This window comes from Onychomys torridus, chromosome 16, assembly GCF_903995425.1.
Source record: "Onychomys torridus chromosome 16, mOncTor1.1, whole genome shotgun sequence".
NCBI classification, from domain to species: domain Eukaryota; kingdom Metazoa; phylum Chordata; class Mammalia; order Rodentia; family Cricetidae; genus Onychomys; species Onychomys torridus.
In genome coordinates this window covers 64,891,117-64,906,568 of record NC_050458.1, presented here as the reverse complement: position 1 = coordinate 64,906,568, position 15,452 = coordinate 64,891,117, and the positions used below count along the sequence as shown (strand labels likewise).

The 15,452-nt window shown below is 45.9% G+C and overlaps 2 protein-coding genes across 2 annotated transcripts in view; both read right to left on the bottom strand.

Annotated features, from left to right (window-relative positions):
• Dip2b (disco interacting protein 2 homolog B) overlaps positions 1-15,452 on the bottom strand; it is a 197,562-nt gene that overhangs the window by 174,986 nt on the left and 7,124 nt on the right.
• LOC118596866 (60S ribosomal protein L29-like) lies at positions 5,222-5,677 on the bottom strand. The gene has a single exon (XM_036207837.1). The coding sequence runs from the start codon at positions 5,675-5,677 to the stop codon at positions 5,264-5,266; it is 414 nt and encodes a 137-aa protein (XP_036063730.1). The 3' UTR covers positions 5,222-5,263.

The window sequence follows — 15,452 nt, the reverse complement described above, 5'->3', positions numbered from 1 at the left end:
GAACTGGAGCTACAACATGCACATTCCCACCAAGTTACACAGAGGTTTCTGCAAGCCACGCAACATGGTGCGTGGTGGATATAGCTTTTGCTACCAAAAAAAAAAAAAAAAAAAGGTTTCTGGGCTATATGCTGCTGAGTGGAAGCATAGACCCATGGCTTCCCAGTCAGTGGTGAGCATGGTGCCCAGAGCTGGCTGCAAACACAGTTCTGCCATGTTGGGAAGCTGAGGTGGGCAGAGCCGGCAGCCAAAGCTGCCATTTCAGACCTAGTGATTCTACAGTTTAAAGCAATAGATTCACAACAAGTCAGATTCAGATTCAATAAACCTCTAAATGGTTTACAATGTGTGTAAAAATGTACATAGGCTTAAAAGAGAGAGAAAAAGAAATATATGCAGTTATATAAAGAAATAAAGTTTTAAAAATAAAGCCTTTAAGAGAAAGTAAAAATAATATAAAAAATAAGCTGCATGAAGATGGATATTTCACAAAGAATCTGGATTGTGTTGTCTTTGGGATTTTTAACTGCAGAAAAACATTTGATTGTAAAGGCTGCTCAGTTAAACCAATGTATATTTTAAAGGTACCTTGACTTCAAAATTTGGATCTAAGGATATGTTGCTTTGGAAAAGAGTCTCTGCTTTTGTTTCCACAGGAAGCCAGAGGCTGTGGATTTGTTTCAGATTAAGATACATCAAGTTTGACCAGCCAAGACCCCCTGAAATGTCTCTGATGACACCATGGCCCAGATGATCCAACATCCAGAATGGTTTCAAGGCACCTGGCTCAGAGAATGCAGCCTAACAAACGATTTCAGTCAGAACTTAACCATAATTCCTAATTTTCTCAGGATCCCCATGAGAACACAGCACCCTTTTTCTTCTTTTTTTTTCACTTATTAAAATTTTTTCCATTTTACATATCAACCCCTGTTCCCCCTCCCTCCCCTTCTCCCACCTCCTCACCTCCCTCCCACTCTACCCCATCCACTCCTCAGAGTGGGTAAAGCCTCCCATGGGAGTCAACAAAGTCTGGCATACCAAGTTGAAGGAGAGCCTAGCCCCTCCCCATTGTATCAAGGCTGAGCAAGGTATCCCACCACAGGGAATGGGTTCCAAAAAGCCAGTTCATGCACCTGGGATAAGTCCTGGTCCTGCTGCCAGGGACCCCACAAACAGATCAAGCCACACAACTGTCACCCACATTCAGCGGGCCTAGTTCGGTCCCATGCAGGTTCCTGAGCTGTCAGTCCAGAGTCAGTGAGTTCCAAACTAGCACCAGTCAGCTGAATACAGCACCCTTTATCAGCAGGAAGTAGCCTAGAAAACTATGCCCACATTCCCAAAAAATGGATTATGGATGTTTGTCTTTGTTTAGGTTGTTGGTTACGAATTGTTATTGGTCAGTCAATCTCTTCCTAAAAGAAAAAAGGGGATATAGTATAGAAATGTAGAATCTATACAGATATGATAGGATGAAAGAGAAGATTAATGAACCTACTATTAGAGAGCAACAACAACTTGTTTAAAAATGTTTTACATTGCTATGGACTTTAGTTTATTGATACAAATTTAGAGTTGATTTTGTTATATATGTTGATGTAACTCAAATTGTAAAGGATAATTAAGAAATACAGATTAATAGTTTTCTCTGATAGTCAAACTTACAGTCCTGCTAATTTTTCTAGGTATACACAGATATATTTCAATTAGGTAGGTAATCTTCAAACATTTCAAAGTCCTACAGAATATGGCATTTAAAATGTTTTAAAAATTTAGACTTTCCTGGACAATGAGACACATCTGCTCCTGGCAGGACTGATTTACTTCAGAGAGGAGGATGGGCATGTGGAGTTTATCTTCTTGGCAAAAATAGCCATTTGGGCAAGAAACTCTTCTTGCCTAGACTGCTGATAAAATGTTGTATTGACTGGACATGCAGGACCTGAACTTTACAAGGCAAGACAGTCCTTCAGGTTCCTGCTTTGCAGAAGAAACTGCCAGACATTCTACAGGACACAGAGAAAAGTGACTGAGAGACGCTAAGCCTGTAGGCTGAAGATGGATGTCCTAACACTGTAGACGAACTTTGGGTGACTGTCCAGGTGGTCAGCTGTCTCTGTCATTCTAGATTTTTGGAAGTTGCTTACAATGCTCTTCCTATTTACTTAGATAATATTGTATCCTTCTGCGGTCTTTGATGTAGCTGAATACTAGATAGTTACAATTATGATTTTCCTTGGTTATGATAAAAGATAAATTAGATATGAAACCTTAGACTCACAAATATAGGATAGATAAAATATTTTCTTTAATTTTACAAAATACAAATAGACCAGATATTGTAACTGTAATTCTTGCTTGATAACTGTTTGTTAGATGTAATTTCTGTATGCTGTGAATGTGTTACTCTGATTGGTTGATAAATAAAATGCTGATTGGCCAGTGGCCAGGCAAGAAGTATAGGCGGAGCAAGCAGACGAGGAGAATTCTGAGTCAGGAGACGACAGCCTGCCATCCTGGGAACAGCATGCAATGGCATACAGATAAAGTCATGGAACATGTGGCAACATATTCAGATTAACAGAAATGGGCTGAATTTAAGTGTAAGAGCTAGTCAGTGGAAAGCTTGAGCTAATGGCTGAGCAGTTTTAATTAATATAAGCCTCTGTGTGTTTACTTGGGTCTGAGCAGCTGCAGATTGGGCAGGACACAGGAAAACTTCAACTACAGCATATAGAGACACAGGAAGTAGTAGGGAGGAACATAGCTATTGGCCATTCAGTTCATCATTAAACCAGTCGGGTGCCTTAGGCAGGCGAGGCAAAACATAGACCATCTTCACACGTCCAGTGTACAACTTTCTCATACTGTGAACACACATTATCCATGCTCTTTTATATGTAATATTGCACAATAATACTTTAAACATCTAGTAAAAATCTACTCAATTCCAGAAGAATAGCACACCAGCTACAAATGCTAACAGGCAAGTCACTCACACGGACCTTGAAGAACCACATTTTATATGGTGTATGAAGAAGCAACAAACCAAGATGGGCTGTCAAACAAAACCTTCCCCAAAAGAAATATGAGCTACTTCAGAAATCAGAAGAAAACCAGCCTCTTTAAAACCTAACTAAGCATGCTTCGAGAAGCTGGAAAGACTGCTGATGAAAGCCAGGAGCAGGACCTGCTGAGGAGAGAGTGGCAGTCGCTGCTGCCACTCCAAGGGCCTGCCTGGGTTTTGAAGTCTCTCAGGCAGTGATTGATCCCCAAGCCAAACCTGCTCCAGAAAATCCCCAAAGCAAAAGGCTGTGATGCTCCAGCACTGTCACCTTCCAGGTAGGGCAGCAGATGAGATGGTTAGGACCCAGGGAACTCACCCCCAGAACTGCTCTGAGGCAGCCATGGTGGCTCACGCCCACAACCCCAGAGACAAAGGCAGGAGGATCATAACTTCAAGGCCGGCCTAGGCTAGTGAGTCCTGGGCCCTCCTCCTAGCACCAGTGAGACCCTGTCTAAAAATGCCTGCACTTTTTCAACTCCTCCAGTGTGGATCTTTATAGTGATTTTTATTCCTAATGTACATTTGTATTGGAGAATATCAGAGAACAATTTATAAAATAAATAGGTTTCTGTTTTATTTTGTTTTGGAGAGTTCAGAATCAAACCCAGGACTTTGTGCATATGTAGCTACTGAACTATACTCCCTGTTAGTGGACTAGACATCGTTAATGTAATTCTTGACTATATATGTTGTATATACTTATTGGGTACAGTTTTTCTTGTATTAGTTATAAGCTTTTTTAAATTTTAGACAAAAGGGGGAAATGTCGTGATAGTGTCCCCCAATATATTGTGCACCCTAATAAACTTATCTGGGGCAGAGAACAGAACAGCCACTAGATATAAAGGCTAGAAAATGGTGGCACTCACACCTTTAATCCTAGCATTCCTGAGGCAGAGATCCAAATGGATCTCTGTGAGTTCAAATCCACACTGGAAACAGCCAGGCATGGTGACTCACGCCTTTAATCCCAGGAAGTGATGGAAGGAAGCAGAAAAGTATATAAGACGTGTGGCCCAGGAACTAGGGTCAGTTAAGCTTTTAGGCTTTTAGCAGCAGTTCAGCTGAGATTCATTCTGGATGAGGACTCAGAGGCTTCCAGTTTGAGGAAACAGGATCGGCTGAGAAGTTGGCGAGGTGAGATTAGCTGTGGCCTGTGTTCTGTCTCTCTGATCTTCCAGCATTGACCCCAATATCTGCCTCTTGGGTTTGTTTTATTAATAAGACCTTTTTTTGTTTTGTTTTTGTTTTTGTTTTGTTTTTCAAGACAGGGTTTCTCTGTGTAGTTTTGGTGCCTGTCCTGGATCTTGCTCTGTAGACCAGGCTGGCCTCGAACTCACAGAGATCCGCCTGGCTCTGCCTCCAGAGAGCCGGGATTAAAGGCATGCACCACTACTGCCAGGCTGTAAGACCTTATAAGATTCGTGTTACAATTCCCAGCCAAGAGGAGCACTTTTAAAAATAGACATATTAAAGACTTTCTGATCTGCCAGGCAGTAGTGGCGCACCTTTAACCCCAGCACTCAGAAGAGCTGAATCAGGTAAATCTGAGTTTGAAGCCAGCCTGGTCTACTGAGTATCAGGACAGCCAGGGATACACAGAGAAACCCTGTCTCAAAAAAACTAAAAGAATAAAAGACTTTCTGGGATACCTTAGTTGTCAACTTTATTAAGACTATATATAGTCTGTCCACCACCTGATGTAAAATAATATGAAACAACTAAATACTAAAGAGAGAAACCCAGGTGTGATAGCACACACCTGTAATACCACAACTTGAGAGACTGAAACAAGAGAATCAAGAGTTGATACCAGCCTTGGATACATAGTGAGACTATATGAAAGACAGATGGGGCTAGACTCAGCAGTTAAAAACACTTGCTGATCTTCCAAAGGACCCAGGTTTGATTCCCAGCACCCACACAAAGGCCCACAGACATCAATAACTCCAGTTCTAGGGAATCCAATACCTTCTTCTGGCTCCAATCAGCACCAGCATTGGATGTGGTACACAAACATGCAGGCAAAACGCTCATACACATAAGCTTAAATTAAATAAAAGTAATTTTTTAACAGATCCTGCCTCAAGTCTATTTGTAAAAACAGCATGGGGTCCTGATCATCTGCAAATAGTGTGTAGGTGTGTCACAACAGTCCATCTGTCTGGCAGACAAACTTTTTCTATGGGGCCTTCACAGGGGCCTGGGCACCTTTGGGAGCCTGAGCTGGAGCTGAGCCTTGGGCTTTGGTTGGCAGAGCCCATGGCCCTTGGCCATGGAGCTTCTAATCCGCTTCCCGAGCTTGGGGTGAGCGATGAAAGCAAGATGGCTGAGCTTGCGGCTGGGGCCCTTCGGCATCTTGGGTTTAACCACCTCGGGCTTCACAAGGGCCTTGATGGCCTCTGCACGGACACTCACTGCCTTTGCGTTGTTGGCCTGCATCTTCTTCAGGCCTTTCTTGTGCTTCTTGGCGAAGCACATGTTCCTCAGGAACTTGGGGTCCACCCCCTTGAGAGATTCATATCTTTGTGACCTGGGTTTCTTGATACCATTTCTGTGCCATTTTCGAGATTGGTTGTGTGTGGTGTGGTTCTTGGATTTGGCCATGTTGGAATGGTAGCCGGCGGCTCCTCAAATAAAAATAATTTTTAAAGGGGGGCGGAAAAGAATTTTTTGAAAGGTTCGTACTTTACAGTTTAGCATGCATGCTCTTCATGTCATACCCATTACCAGTTTGGGGTTGTTAGCAATATGGCTGCATGAGCCAGTCCCATTCTGTGGCCCTGGCTAGCCTAGGCTCACTAGGTAGACTGGATTGGCTTAAACTCAGAGATCTGCTTGCTTCTGCCTCCCATATGCTGGGACTGATATATTGTGTCACTGCCCAGAATAATTTCCAATTTAAAAAAATAAGAAGAAAATAACAATTCAACTGTAAGAAACATCATCAGTTGAACAAGCTCTACAAAGAAAAGTTAGCAGACCTTGAAGTCAGAACTGTTCTCACTGAGTGGTGTAGGTGTGAGTGAGAGAGATTATACTCCTTCTAGGAACCCAACAGTAGTTCTAGGTTCCAAAAGCAATACTTACTTAATAATGACATTACAAAAGCGGTGGAGTCTAAACATTTAGGCGTAATTTGCACATGTAGTATCAGGACTAAGCAACACACAAAATAAACACATTGTTCCCGTTGATGACTTAAGAACAGAATAGCACAGGTAAGATGTAACGAGGTCCGGGGCTAGGGTGTGATGAAGTGGTACAGCATTTGTTGTGCATGTGCAAGGCCCTGGGTTCAATCTCAGCTTTTGTTAAAGCCAGGAGTGGTGGAGCACATCGCACCCCAGCGATGGGGAGGATACTGAGACCCCTCAAAAAGACACAGGAAAAACAGGGTGGAGGCTGAAGAGATGCTCAGTGTTAACAGCACTTGCTGCTCTTGCAGAGCACCCACACCAGGCAGCTCACAACTGCCTATAACTCCAGTTCCGGAGGCCCCAACATTCTCTGGCCTCGGTGGATGTATTTGTGGTACATATATACATACAAACACATAAATAAGAATAAATAAATAAATAAATCCTTTAAAAAAATAAAAAGCTACCAGGGGAAAAAATGAAAATATAACTGCAAAACCTGAGGAAAAAAAGAGTACACAGAGGGTTAATTCTCATTGTTCCTGACAGGGAATCACAGGGTAACTCCTGAAGTTGTTACAACGGGCGCGCGTGCGTGTGTGTGCGTGTGTGTGTGCGTGCGTGTGTGCGTGCGTGCGTGTGTGTGTGTGTGTGTGTGTGTGTGTGTGTACTATGCAGCCCTGGCTAGCATAAACTCACTATTCACTATGTAGACCAGGCTAACTCTGAAATCAGATATCTACCTGCCTCTGCCTCCCCAGTTCTGAGATTAAAGGAATGTACCAGCACACCTAGCTCCTACAATGTGTTTTTTAATTTAGTCTATTAACTATCAGAACGACAAAAGGGAGTTTAGAAAATGGTGACATTTGGGGAACTTGTGAATGGAGCATGGAGGTTGACAGAAGGCTATTTCCCCTCTTCATACTTGTGAGTTTCTCCAAATGTTCCTATGACTTTTTATGAAAAGAAAAAAAAAAAAAAGATGAGGTGTTCTTACAAGCATTTTCTTGCCTCATCTGCACCCCAATAGCCCTAAAATAAGAGGACTGTTTCCTTTCCTCCAAACACATGTGCACACAAAGACAGCAGCACAGGCATGTGTCAGACACACTAGCCTGTGAAGGTGAGCTCAATAGTGCTGTGGTCCTGACCTGTCCTACTGACAGCCTGGCTCTTCCGCCAGGCCCAGAGTTCTGCCTTATCCTCAGACCATCAAAACCCACCACACCCACCTGTGTGAGATCCTGATGCCATGTGGCCTCCAAATCCATGCTGACCATGCTGACGGGCAGGCTGGCCACCGCCCCGAAGCTGTCGTAGCTGGTCACCCTCCTCAGGCGCTCATCCTCCTGCCTCCACTTTGCTCACTCCCACACCAACGTCATCCCCAAGTGCTCTTGACTTAGGGCGAACAGCTTCCTCCAGCCAAGCCACCGCCCTTTACCTAATGATCCACCCAGTCAATATCCAGTCTCCAGAGCCAACTCCAGCATTTCTTTGCCCGGTCTCCCCGCCCCCACTACACCCCAGCATCCTCCAGTACTGGTCCTACAGCCTTTGAATCTGCCTTTGTTCTCCATTCGGACAGAAGCCTACACCCATTGTCTCCATCCTGACCATCATTTCCAACCCAGCCTCTTACTCAGCCTCAGAACTAGCAAATGTGCTCCCCTCCCCATCGTATCTCCCAGTTTCTCTACAGCTTCGAATCTGAGCATCTCTCTCCACCACAGCACCACACCACCCACCGGAGTGCCACTTCTGTGCCCACCCCAGCACCTCAGGAGTCATCTTTCCCCTCCAGCCATTCCCAAACAGGAGAAGACAAGCCTTCCAGCCTGCAGGGCACCTGCAACATCCTGCACTTCCCAGAGACTCATCTGTGGGCAAGAGTCTTCCCATGCGCTCCACTTTCTCTCCTGAATGATCACCTCCTCCTGTTAAATCATCTAACCCACTGTCCACGAATATGCTCACACCTCCACTATGAGATGAAGCCTTCACTCTGTCCACTAGATATTGGGTGTCTGTCTAGCCACAGCACACTGGGCAGAGCTGCCTGTATTTCCTCCTCAATGTGACTGCCCAACACATCAAACCATCAATTACCTCCCAAGTATAAAAGCAGGGAGTGTGGCTCAGTGGTGGAGCACCTGCACAGCATGCACAAGGTCATGGAGTCAATCACTAGATCAAGAAAAAATACTGTTTGATTTTAAAAAGAGAAAACTCAACATACACACTCTGAGTATAAAGTAGTGCCCGTTCGTTCACACTCTGGATTTCCTTCCCGAAGTCGCTGTCCTAACGGAACTGAAGCAAGGCCTTCTCCTTTCTGTACATTCTCATGGACACAGCCAATCACAAGCTCTCTTAGCAGCACAAAACCAGGAGCTGGAACAAAGCAGGTTCTCAGCCAACAAGACAGCTCAGCAGGCTGTACAAGCCTGACAACCTAAGGTCAGTCCCTGGAACCCACGTTTAAAAAACAAAAACTAGCCGGGCGCCACCACCGCCCGGCAGATCAGAAAGTCTTTAATACGTCTATTTTTAAAAGTGCTCCTCTTGGCTGGGAATTGTAACACGAATCTTAAAAGGTCTTATAGCCAGGCAGTGGTGGTGCACGCCTTTAATCCCAGCACTCGGGAGGCAGAGGCAGGCGGATCTCTGTGAGTTCGAGGCCAGCCTGGGCTACAAAGTGAGTTCCAGGACAGCCTCCAAAGCTACACAGAGAAACCCTGTCTTGACAAAACAAAACAAGCTAGCTGTGCTCTCATCTGTGGTACTCCAGTACTCCTACAGTGGGAAAGAAGGCAGAGAAAACCCCACTGAGTCATCATCTCTCCAGTCCAGATCAAAATTACTAAAAGGTGTTTTTTAGATAATAGCATATTATAAACCTCAGTAAAACAAGGATTTCACTATAACTTAGTTTTCTGTAAGTGTGAGAAACAGGTCCCCGCTTTTTGATGCCACAGTACCCACATGACTTGTTGCCCAAGTTCTCCTCAAAGTGCTGACGAAGTCATTTCTTCTTCTGCAAATGCCCGCCCACTGTGGTACTGCTTAACTAACAGCTAACCACTTAACCTGTAGAGTGGTGGAGACAGTTTCCTACCACCACTATGTACCGAAACAAATCATGACTATACCAAGTTCCAACTGTGACATCTTCGTCACTTCTGTCTGAAGGAAATGTCCTTCCATCTCCGAAAAGTAGCAGGTACTTTTAACACCCTGCAGCTGCCTTCCCTCACAGAATTCACCGGTGTGTAGAATCTGTAGCTTGCTTTCAGTAAATCACCCATAGAGCCTGTCTTTTCTGATGGACACTCTCCTTCACAGGGACCATGTTCTAACAAACGAGAAGAGCCTCAGCCCAGCCCCGCTGTCCAGCCTTGTAGAGCTCACCTTTCAGAAGCCTGTCTCCAGAACCAGTCAGTTCAATGAGAGAAAAGAAAAGACACACAGCTTGGTTGGGTTCTTTTATTTCAGCCCAAGTCTAAAGGACTGTAACCTCCTTCCTATTCTGTTCCCTTCCAGAAAGATCCTGAAAAATAAGAAGTCTTCAACTTGACTAACTAAAACAGAGCATTGTAACCAAATAAGTGTGTAATAGTCCCTAATTCTAGATAAAGCCTGACAAATACAGTTGTGTCTCTTGTGACTCCCTGTGACAACACACATCCTCTTTCTCACTATTACCTGTACTTCTACATTACTGGAGAAACAGGTTGGCTACAGCTGGGGAAGTCATTTCCTGCTGAATGAATCAGAAACAGATCACAGGAAAGAGCCTGATGAGGACCCTGAGCTCACCCAGAGCTCAGGTTTCTGTTGGTTTTCTCAAGGAGGGACAGTGAGGAGCTGGACTCCCTTCCTTTCCCAACTTCCTAAGAAGCCAAGGGCCGTCTGCTGCTTGTGGGGCAGAATGAGCCAGCACGCACACAGGTGTGCTGAGCCCCTCTGCAGCTCACAGCCACACCCATCCTGCAGGTCTGAGACTCGGGCCTCTTGTCTCACCTACTGTTAGTCATCCTGTCTGGCATGGCCTTGCCTCAGCTGCCTTCTGTCCATGATCATGACCTTGTATGTGCCTCCTGAGTACAGCCATTTAAGGAGTGGGTCGTTTCTGGGTTTAGTTGGTTGTTTGGGGATTTTGTCTTCTTCTTCTTCTTCTTTTTTTTTTTTTTTAATGTCTTCACAAAGTTTTTCCCAAAAATACATACACTCACTTTTTATTCTTTATTCTGACTGACAAAGTAATCACAAGGCCATCCAGAGAGGCCTCTCAACTTCCTTTCCTACCACTTACAACTATCTGCCTTTCCCTGTTCTCTCCTCATTCCCTGATGAGGTCACTCCAGCCTGGATGATTGCTCCAGCAGTGCTTGGGAATCTCCACTTCAATGACTCAACAGGACCATGTTCCTCCTCCAAGTCTGCAACCCACTCTCCCCCAACTCTAACATGCTCAAATCTCTCCTGTTTGGCCATCAGAAGCATGCCAGTGTCTACCACACCAGCAGTTCTTTCCATCCTTGTGGTGGTTGGGACAAGGGTCCTTCTTTCTAGTGGGACAGACAAGGAATAGACACATGGACAAACAACCTACTATTGCAGCTCCTCATAGCCAGGCTGTGACCCTGGCTGCCTCCAGTTCCGCTTCTCTCTGCTTTGCACGCTTCACCAAGAGGAACCCAACATGATGCAGCCTCCCACACACAACACCTGTCCCCAGGGCCACTAGAACTGCCTGTCACTCCAGCATGAAGACTGCACTGAGTTTGAGTCAGCTTAGATCACAAAGGGAGGACCAGGTCAACCAGGGCTATGCAGGGAGACCCTGTCTCTCAAACAAGAAACACCCAACAAAAAGCTCAGGCAAAGGCACCACCGACAGCCGGTCTGTTCCTCGGCCTGTAAGTTGGGTGGCATTTCCGAGCCCTTCGGTCAAGCTCCCGGCAGCTCACTCTGGAGGAAACCCCACTGCTCTGTCCTTCTCTCACAGGTTCCTTTCCTGCAGCTCCCAATGTCGGTACTTCCCGGAGCTCTGTTTTCTTCCTCTTCCGGAAGCCAGCTCTCCTGGACAACCTCCATCACACCCGTTACGGAGGGTATACTGAGGAGCACTGAGTGCGTCGGCCGGTCAGAAAGGCCAGGCCTTCCTGAAGCAGCCACAGCCACAGAGCCTACGACTGCTACAGACCTCCAGCTGTATGTCCGCACAGCCAGTGAGCCTGACTCTGTCTCCCCTCTACCCTCCCTAAGTTAGGAACAGGGCCAGCAAGGCCAGCGCTCTCTCTAGAAGCCTTGGAGCCTAGTAGTCCACTGGATTCTTCCACCAAATCTCCTATCTGCAGCCCTCCTGCTTCTCCAGAGTCAACAATTCTGCCTCCTTGCTACCTGTTTCCACTCCACCTTCCCTATCTCACGTAGAGGAAGTGGCTTTAGCCACTGGATGAGTGAGTGAGTGAGTGAGTGAGTGAGTCTCCTGCGCTGTGGCTTCCTGGCCCCAGGCTTCACCAGTTAGGATCACTACACACTGTACCCTATGTGAATGGGGCCCTTTATCACATGACGTGGGAGCCTAAATCTATCCCTCGCTAGGGAAACACTCATCTGTAACTCTTCATAACTTCTGAGGACAGTCTTTAAAGTCTTTCCTCAGAAAAAAGGGATATGAGGCCAACTGCCACAGCACACACCAAGTGGCCAGCCACTCAAGCAAACTGTAGTCATTATGAACCTTAAACATAAAGATTTCATTTCATCTTAGATTCTCTGTTTTTTTCTTCAACTTGTGTGTGTGATGCATACGTGTAGGTGTACATGTTTGGCACCCATGTGTAGGGTTGCACATGCATGTGGCTACACTTGATGTTGGGAATCATTCTCAATTGGTTGATTCCTCCACCTTTATTCAACGAGGCAGGGTCTCTCAATCAAACCCAGAGCTCATTGATGCTATGGCTAGTCTCACTAGCCAGCTTGGTCTGGGGATCCCCATGTCTGCTTTCTGAGGCTAGACTGGGTTGCCACGCCCACCCAGTATTTACCAGGCTCTAGGGTGCAAGTGCCAGTCCTCGTGTTGGAGGCTAAACTACTGAGTCACCCCCAGCCCTCACCTTGGGCTTCCAAGCCTTTATTAAAACAGTAATATATTCCACCAAACTTTAACTAGACCAACATTCCAAATTGTACCACGTACCACAGAACTGAGCAAGTGTAGTACATCAACACAGATCCTCAATAAGAAGTCATGGTCACCTGCATCCTCTGAGACTATGTGATCCACATGGTAGCCCTGACCCCAGTCATGCCTTCAGCCTTGCCCATGCATACAGGCAAACTAGACGTGCTGAACTCTAGTCACAAACCTGGTCTCCTCCTCCCCTAGCCATCTGCCCAAACTCCTACTGAGCCTCAATGACACCATCTCCCATAATACTGCAGGGCCACCAATATCCTTCATCTTAGCATCTTAAAGTGTTTGTGTCTCCTTTTGGTACACACACACTTATGGCATTTACTATGCAATAAAGATACTATTTGCAACCAATATGGTAGCACATGCCTACAATCCCAGCATTCAGGAGGCAGAGGCAGGTGGATCTCTCTAAATTCTGGGCCAGCCAGAACTACAAAGCCAGGCCCTATCTCAAAAACAATAAATAAATAGAAATGTGTAAAAATAGGGACTGGAGAGATGGCTCAATGGTTAAAGGCACTGGCTGTTCTTCAAGAGGACCTAATTTCAGGTGGGTGTGGTGGTGGCGCACGCCTTTGATCCCAGCACTCGGGAGGCAGAGCCAGATGGACCTCTGTGAGTTCGAGGCCAGCCTGGTCTACAGAGTGAGTTCCAGGAAAGGTGCCAAAGCTACAGAGAAACCATGTCTCGGAAAACAAAAAAACAAAAACAAAAACAAAGGTATTTGGTTTATTTCAAATGATCACAGCAGGACAGAGCAGGATGGACTGGGGGAGAAAAGACCAGCAGTGGGTGCTTCAGGGGAGTGACAGACAGAAGAGTCAGCAGAACCCAGGGCTCCATCTGAAGCCCCATTTTAAAGTGGGTAAACTGCTATGGCGAGAACGTTGGTGAACTCCCCATCCCCACTCCTATGCTGAACTTCGTTCCCAGTGTGGCTGTGGGAAGAGGGAGGCAGGGCTTTCAACAGGGCCTAGGAGCACTCATGCACAGGAGTAGTGCCCATTCTCACACAAAAGCCTGCGGAAATCCTGTTCGCCCCTATCTGTGGACAGAGCTAGAAGGCAGCATCTCTGAAGCAGAGCACAGCCCTCACAAGAATGCAGGAGCTCTGGCTTCTTGACTTGTAAATGGTAAACAATCATTTTCTATTCTATACCTATCATCTGGCCTACAGAACTCTGTGATAGCATCGGGAACAATCTTAGAGGATGCACTAGCTACTGTCTCGTTGCTATGACAGAAGACTCTGTTGAGAGACAGATTTATTTGGCTCACAGTTAAGGGGCACAGTCCCTCACGGCACAGAAGGCCTGGGGCAGCAAACTGGACAGCACAGAAAGAGATGTGTGAACTTGGGTCTGCTTGTTTTCTGTCTTTCCTCCACTTTTATCCAGTCCAGGACCCCAGCCTGTGAGGTGTGCTACCTACACTAACAGCAATCTTCCTACTTTCCCTTCAGCTAATCCGCTCTGGAAAAGCCTTTGAAGATACAACCCAAGGTCAATCTCATTAATGCTGATGTTTCTTAGTCCAGTCATTTGCAGTAGTTTGAATGTAATTGGCTCCCATAAGCTCACAGGGAGTTGCACTATTAGGAGGTGTGGCTTTGTTGGAGTAGATGTGACCTTGATGAAGGAAGTGTGTCACTGTAGGGGCAGGCTTTGAAGTCTCTTTTGCTTTTAAGAGTGACACTCAGTCAACTTCCTGTTGCCTGCAAGCTGTAGGACTGACTCTTCAGCTCCCTCTCCAGCACCACGTCTGCCTGCATGCTGCCATGCTCCCCAACATGATGATAATGGACTGAACCTCTGGAACTGTAAGCCAGCCCCCTCAATTAAATGTTTTCCTTTGGGGCTGGAGAGATAGCTTAGTGGTTAAGAGCACTGGTTGTTCTTCCAGAGGACCTGAGTTCAATTCCCAGCACCCACATGGTGGCTCACAACTCTAACTCCAGTTCCAGGAAATCTGACACCCTCACACAGACACGCATGCAGACAAAACACCAATGCATGTAAAAATTAATCAATTATTTTAAAAAATGCTTTCCTTTATAAGAGTTGATGTGTGGTCATAGTGTCTCTTCGCGGCAATAGAAATCCTAAGACATAAGTTGACAATGGAAATCGACCATCCCAGACAGAAAGTCAGCATTCCGAAATAATGGCCATCGTTGGAGAAAGGAAGGAGATATAGAAGAGGAATCAGGACAGGGAAAGCTTTGGATCTACTAAGTAAGTGGTGTCGGAAGACAGCAGAGGACGTCAGTGCTGGAGAGTTAATAGCCGGGAGTCCACTGAGGGCCACTGACAGCTGACGCTCTGGGCATGTGTGAGACTGTACGTGTATGTAAGTACAATGACAAAGAATAACAAGCTACTGAAGACACCTGCATCAGAGGAAAGATGGTGTAAGAAACCAGGACAAAGCATGAGAACAGCCTGGGAACCAGAAGGATCCATGCCATCAAGTTAAGAAAAGAGAAAACGCCACTGAGATCATGATCCACACAGCCAGGGATGGTAGTCACACTTGTAATCCCAGCATTCAGGAGGCCGAGGCAAAGAGTACCACAGGCTCAAAGCCACCCTGGGCTAGAGACCTGCCTCAAAAAGATTAAAAAATTAAAAACAACAAGCAAAGGGCAATGTCCAGCACTACAGAGAAATCCAGAAGCACTCAGTCTGAAATGAGACTAACCAGTAGCCATGGCAACAGCTGTTTCAGTGGCTTGATGAGGCAGACACAGTGGACCGAGCAGTGAGCAAAGGAAAGCAGAAAAAGACACAGCTGGTATCTCTTCTGCTCTAGACACTCTAGGAGAATGCTGACACGTGACAGCAAGCAGCCACTCATGTAAAAATCTGGAGAAGGCTTTGTTGTGTTCCCCCGACTTCCCAGAAAACACTGCAACAACTGTAAACGCTGAGAAGAGCCGAGAGTCAAGGACTTACATGAGCAGCTGCGCCAAAAGGAGCAAGGTAAAAAAAAGGTTAGGGACGAAGAGACAGGCGGGTCCCAGATCCCA

Bases quoted from the DNA above. Each gene is read 5' to 3' on its own strand.
- LOC118596866 (XM_036207837.1), bottom strand. From the start codon at position 5,677: ATGGCCAAATCCAAGAACCACACCACACACAACCAATCTCGAAAATGG.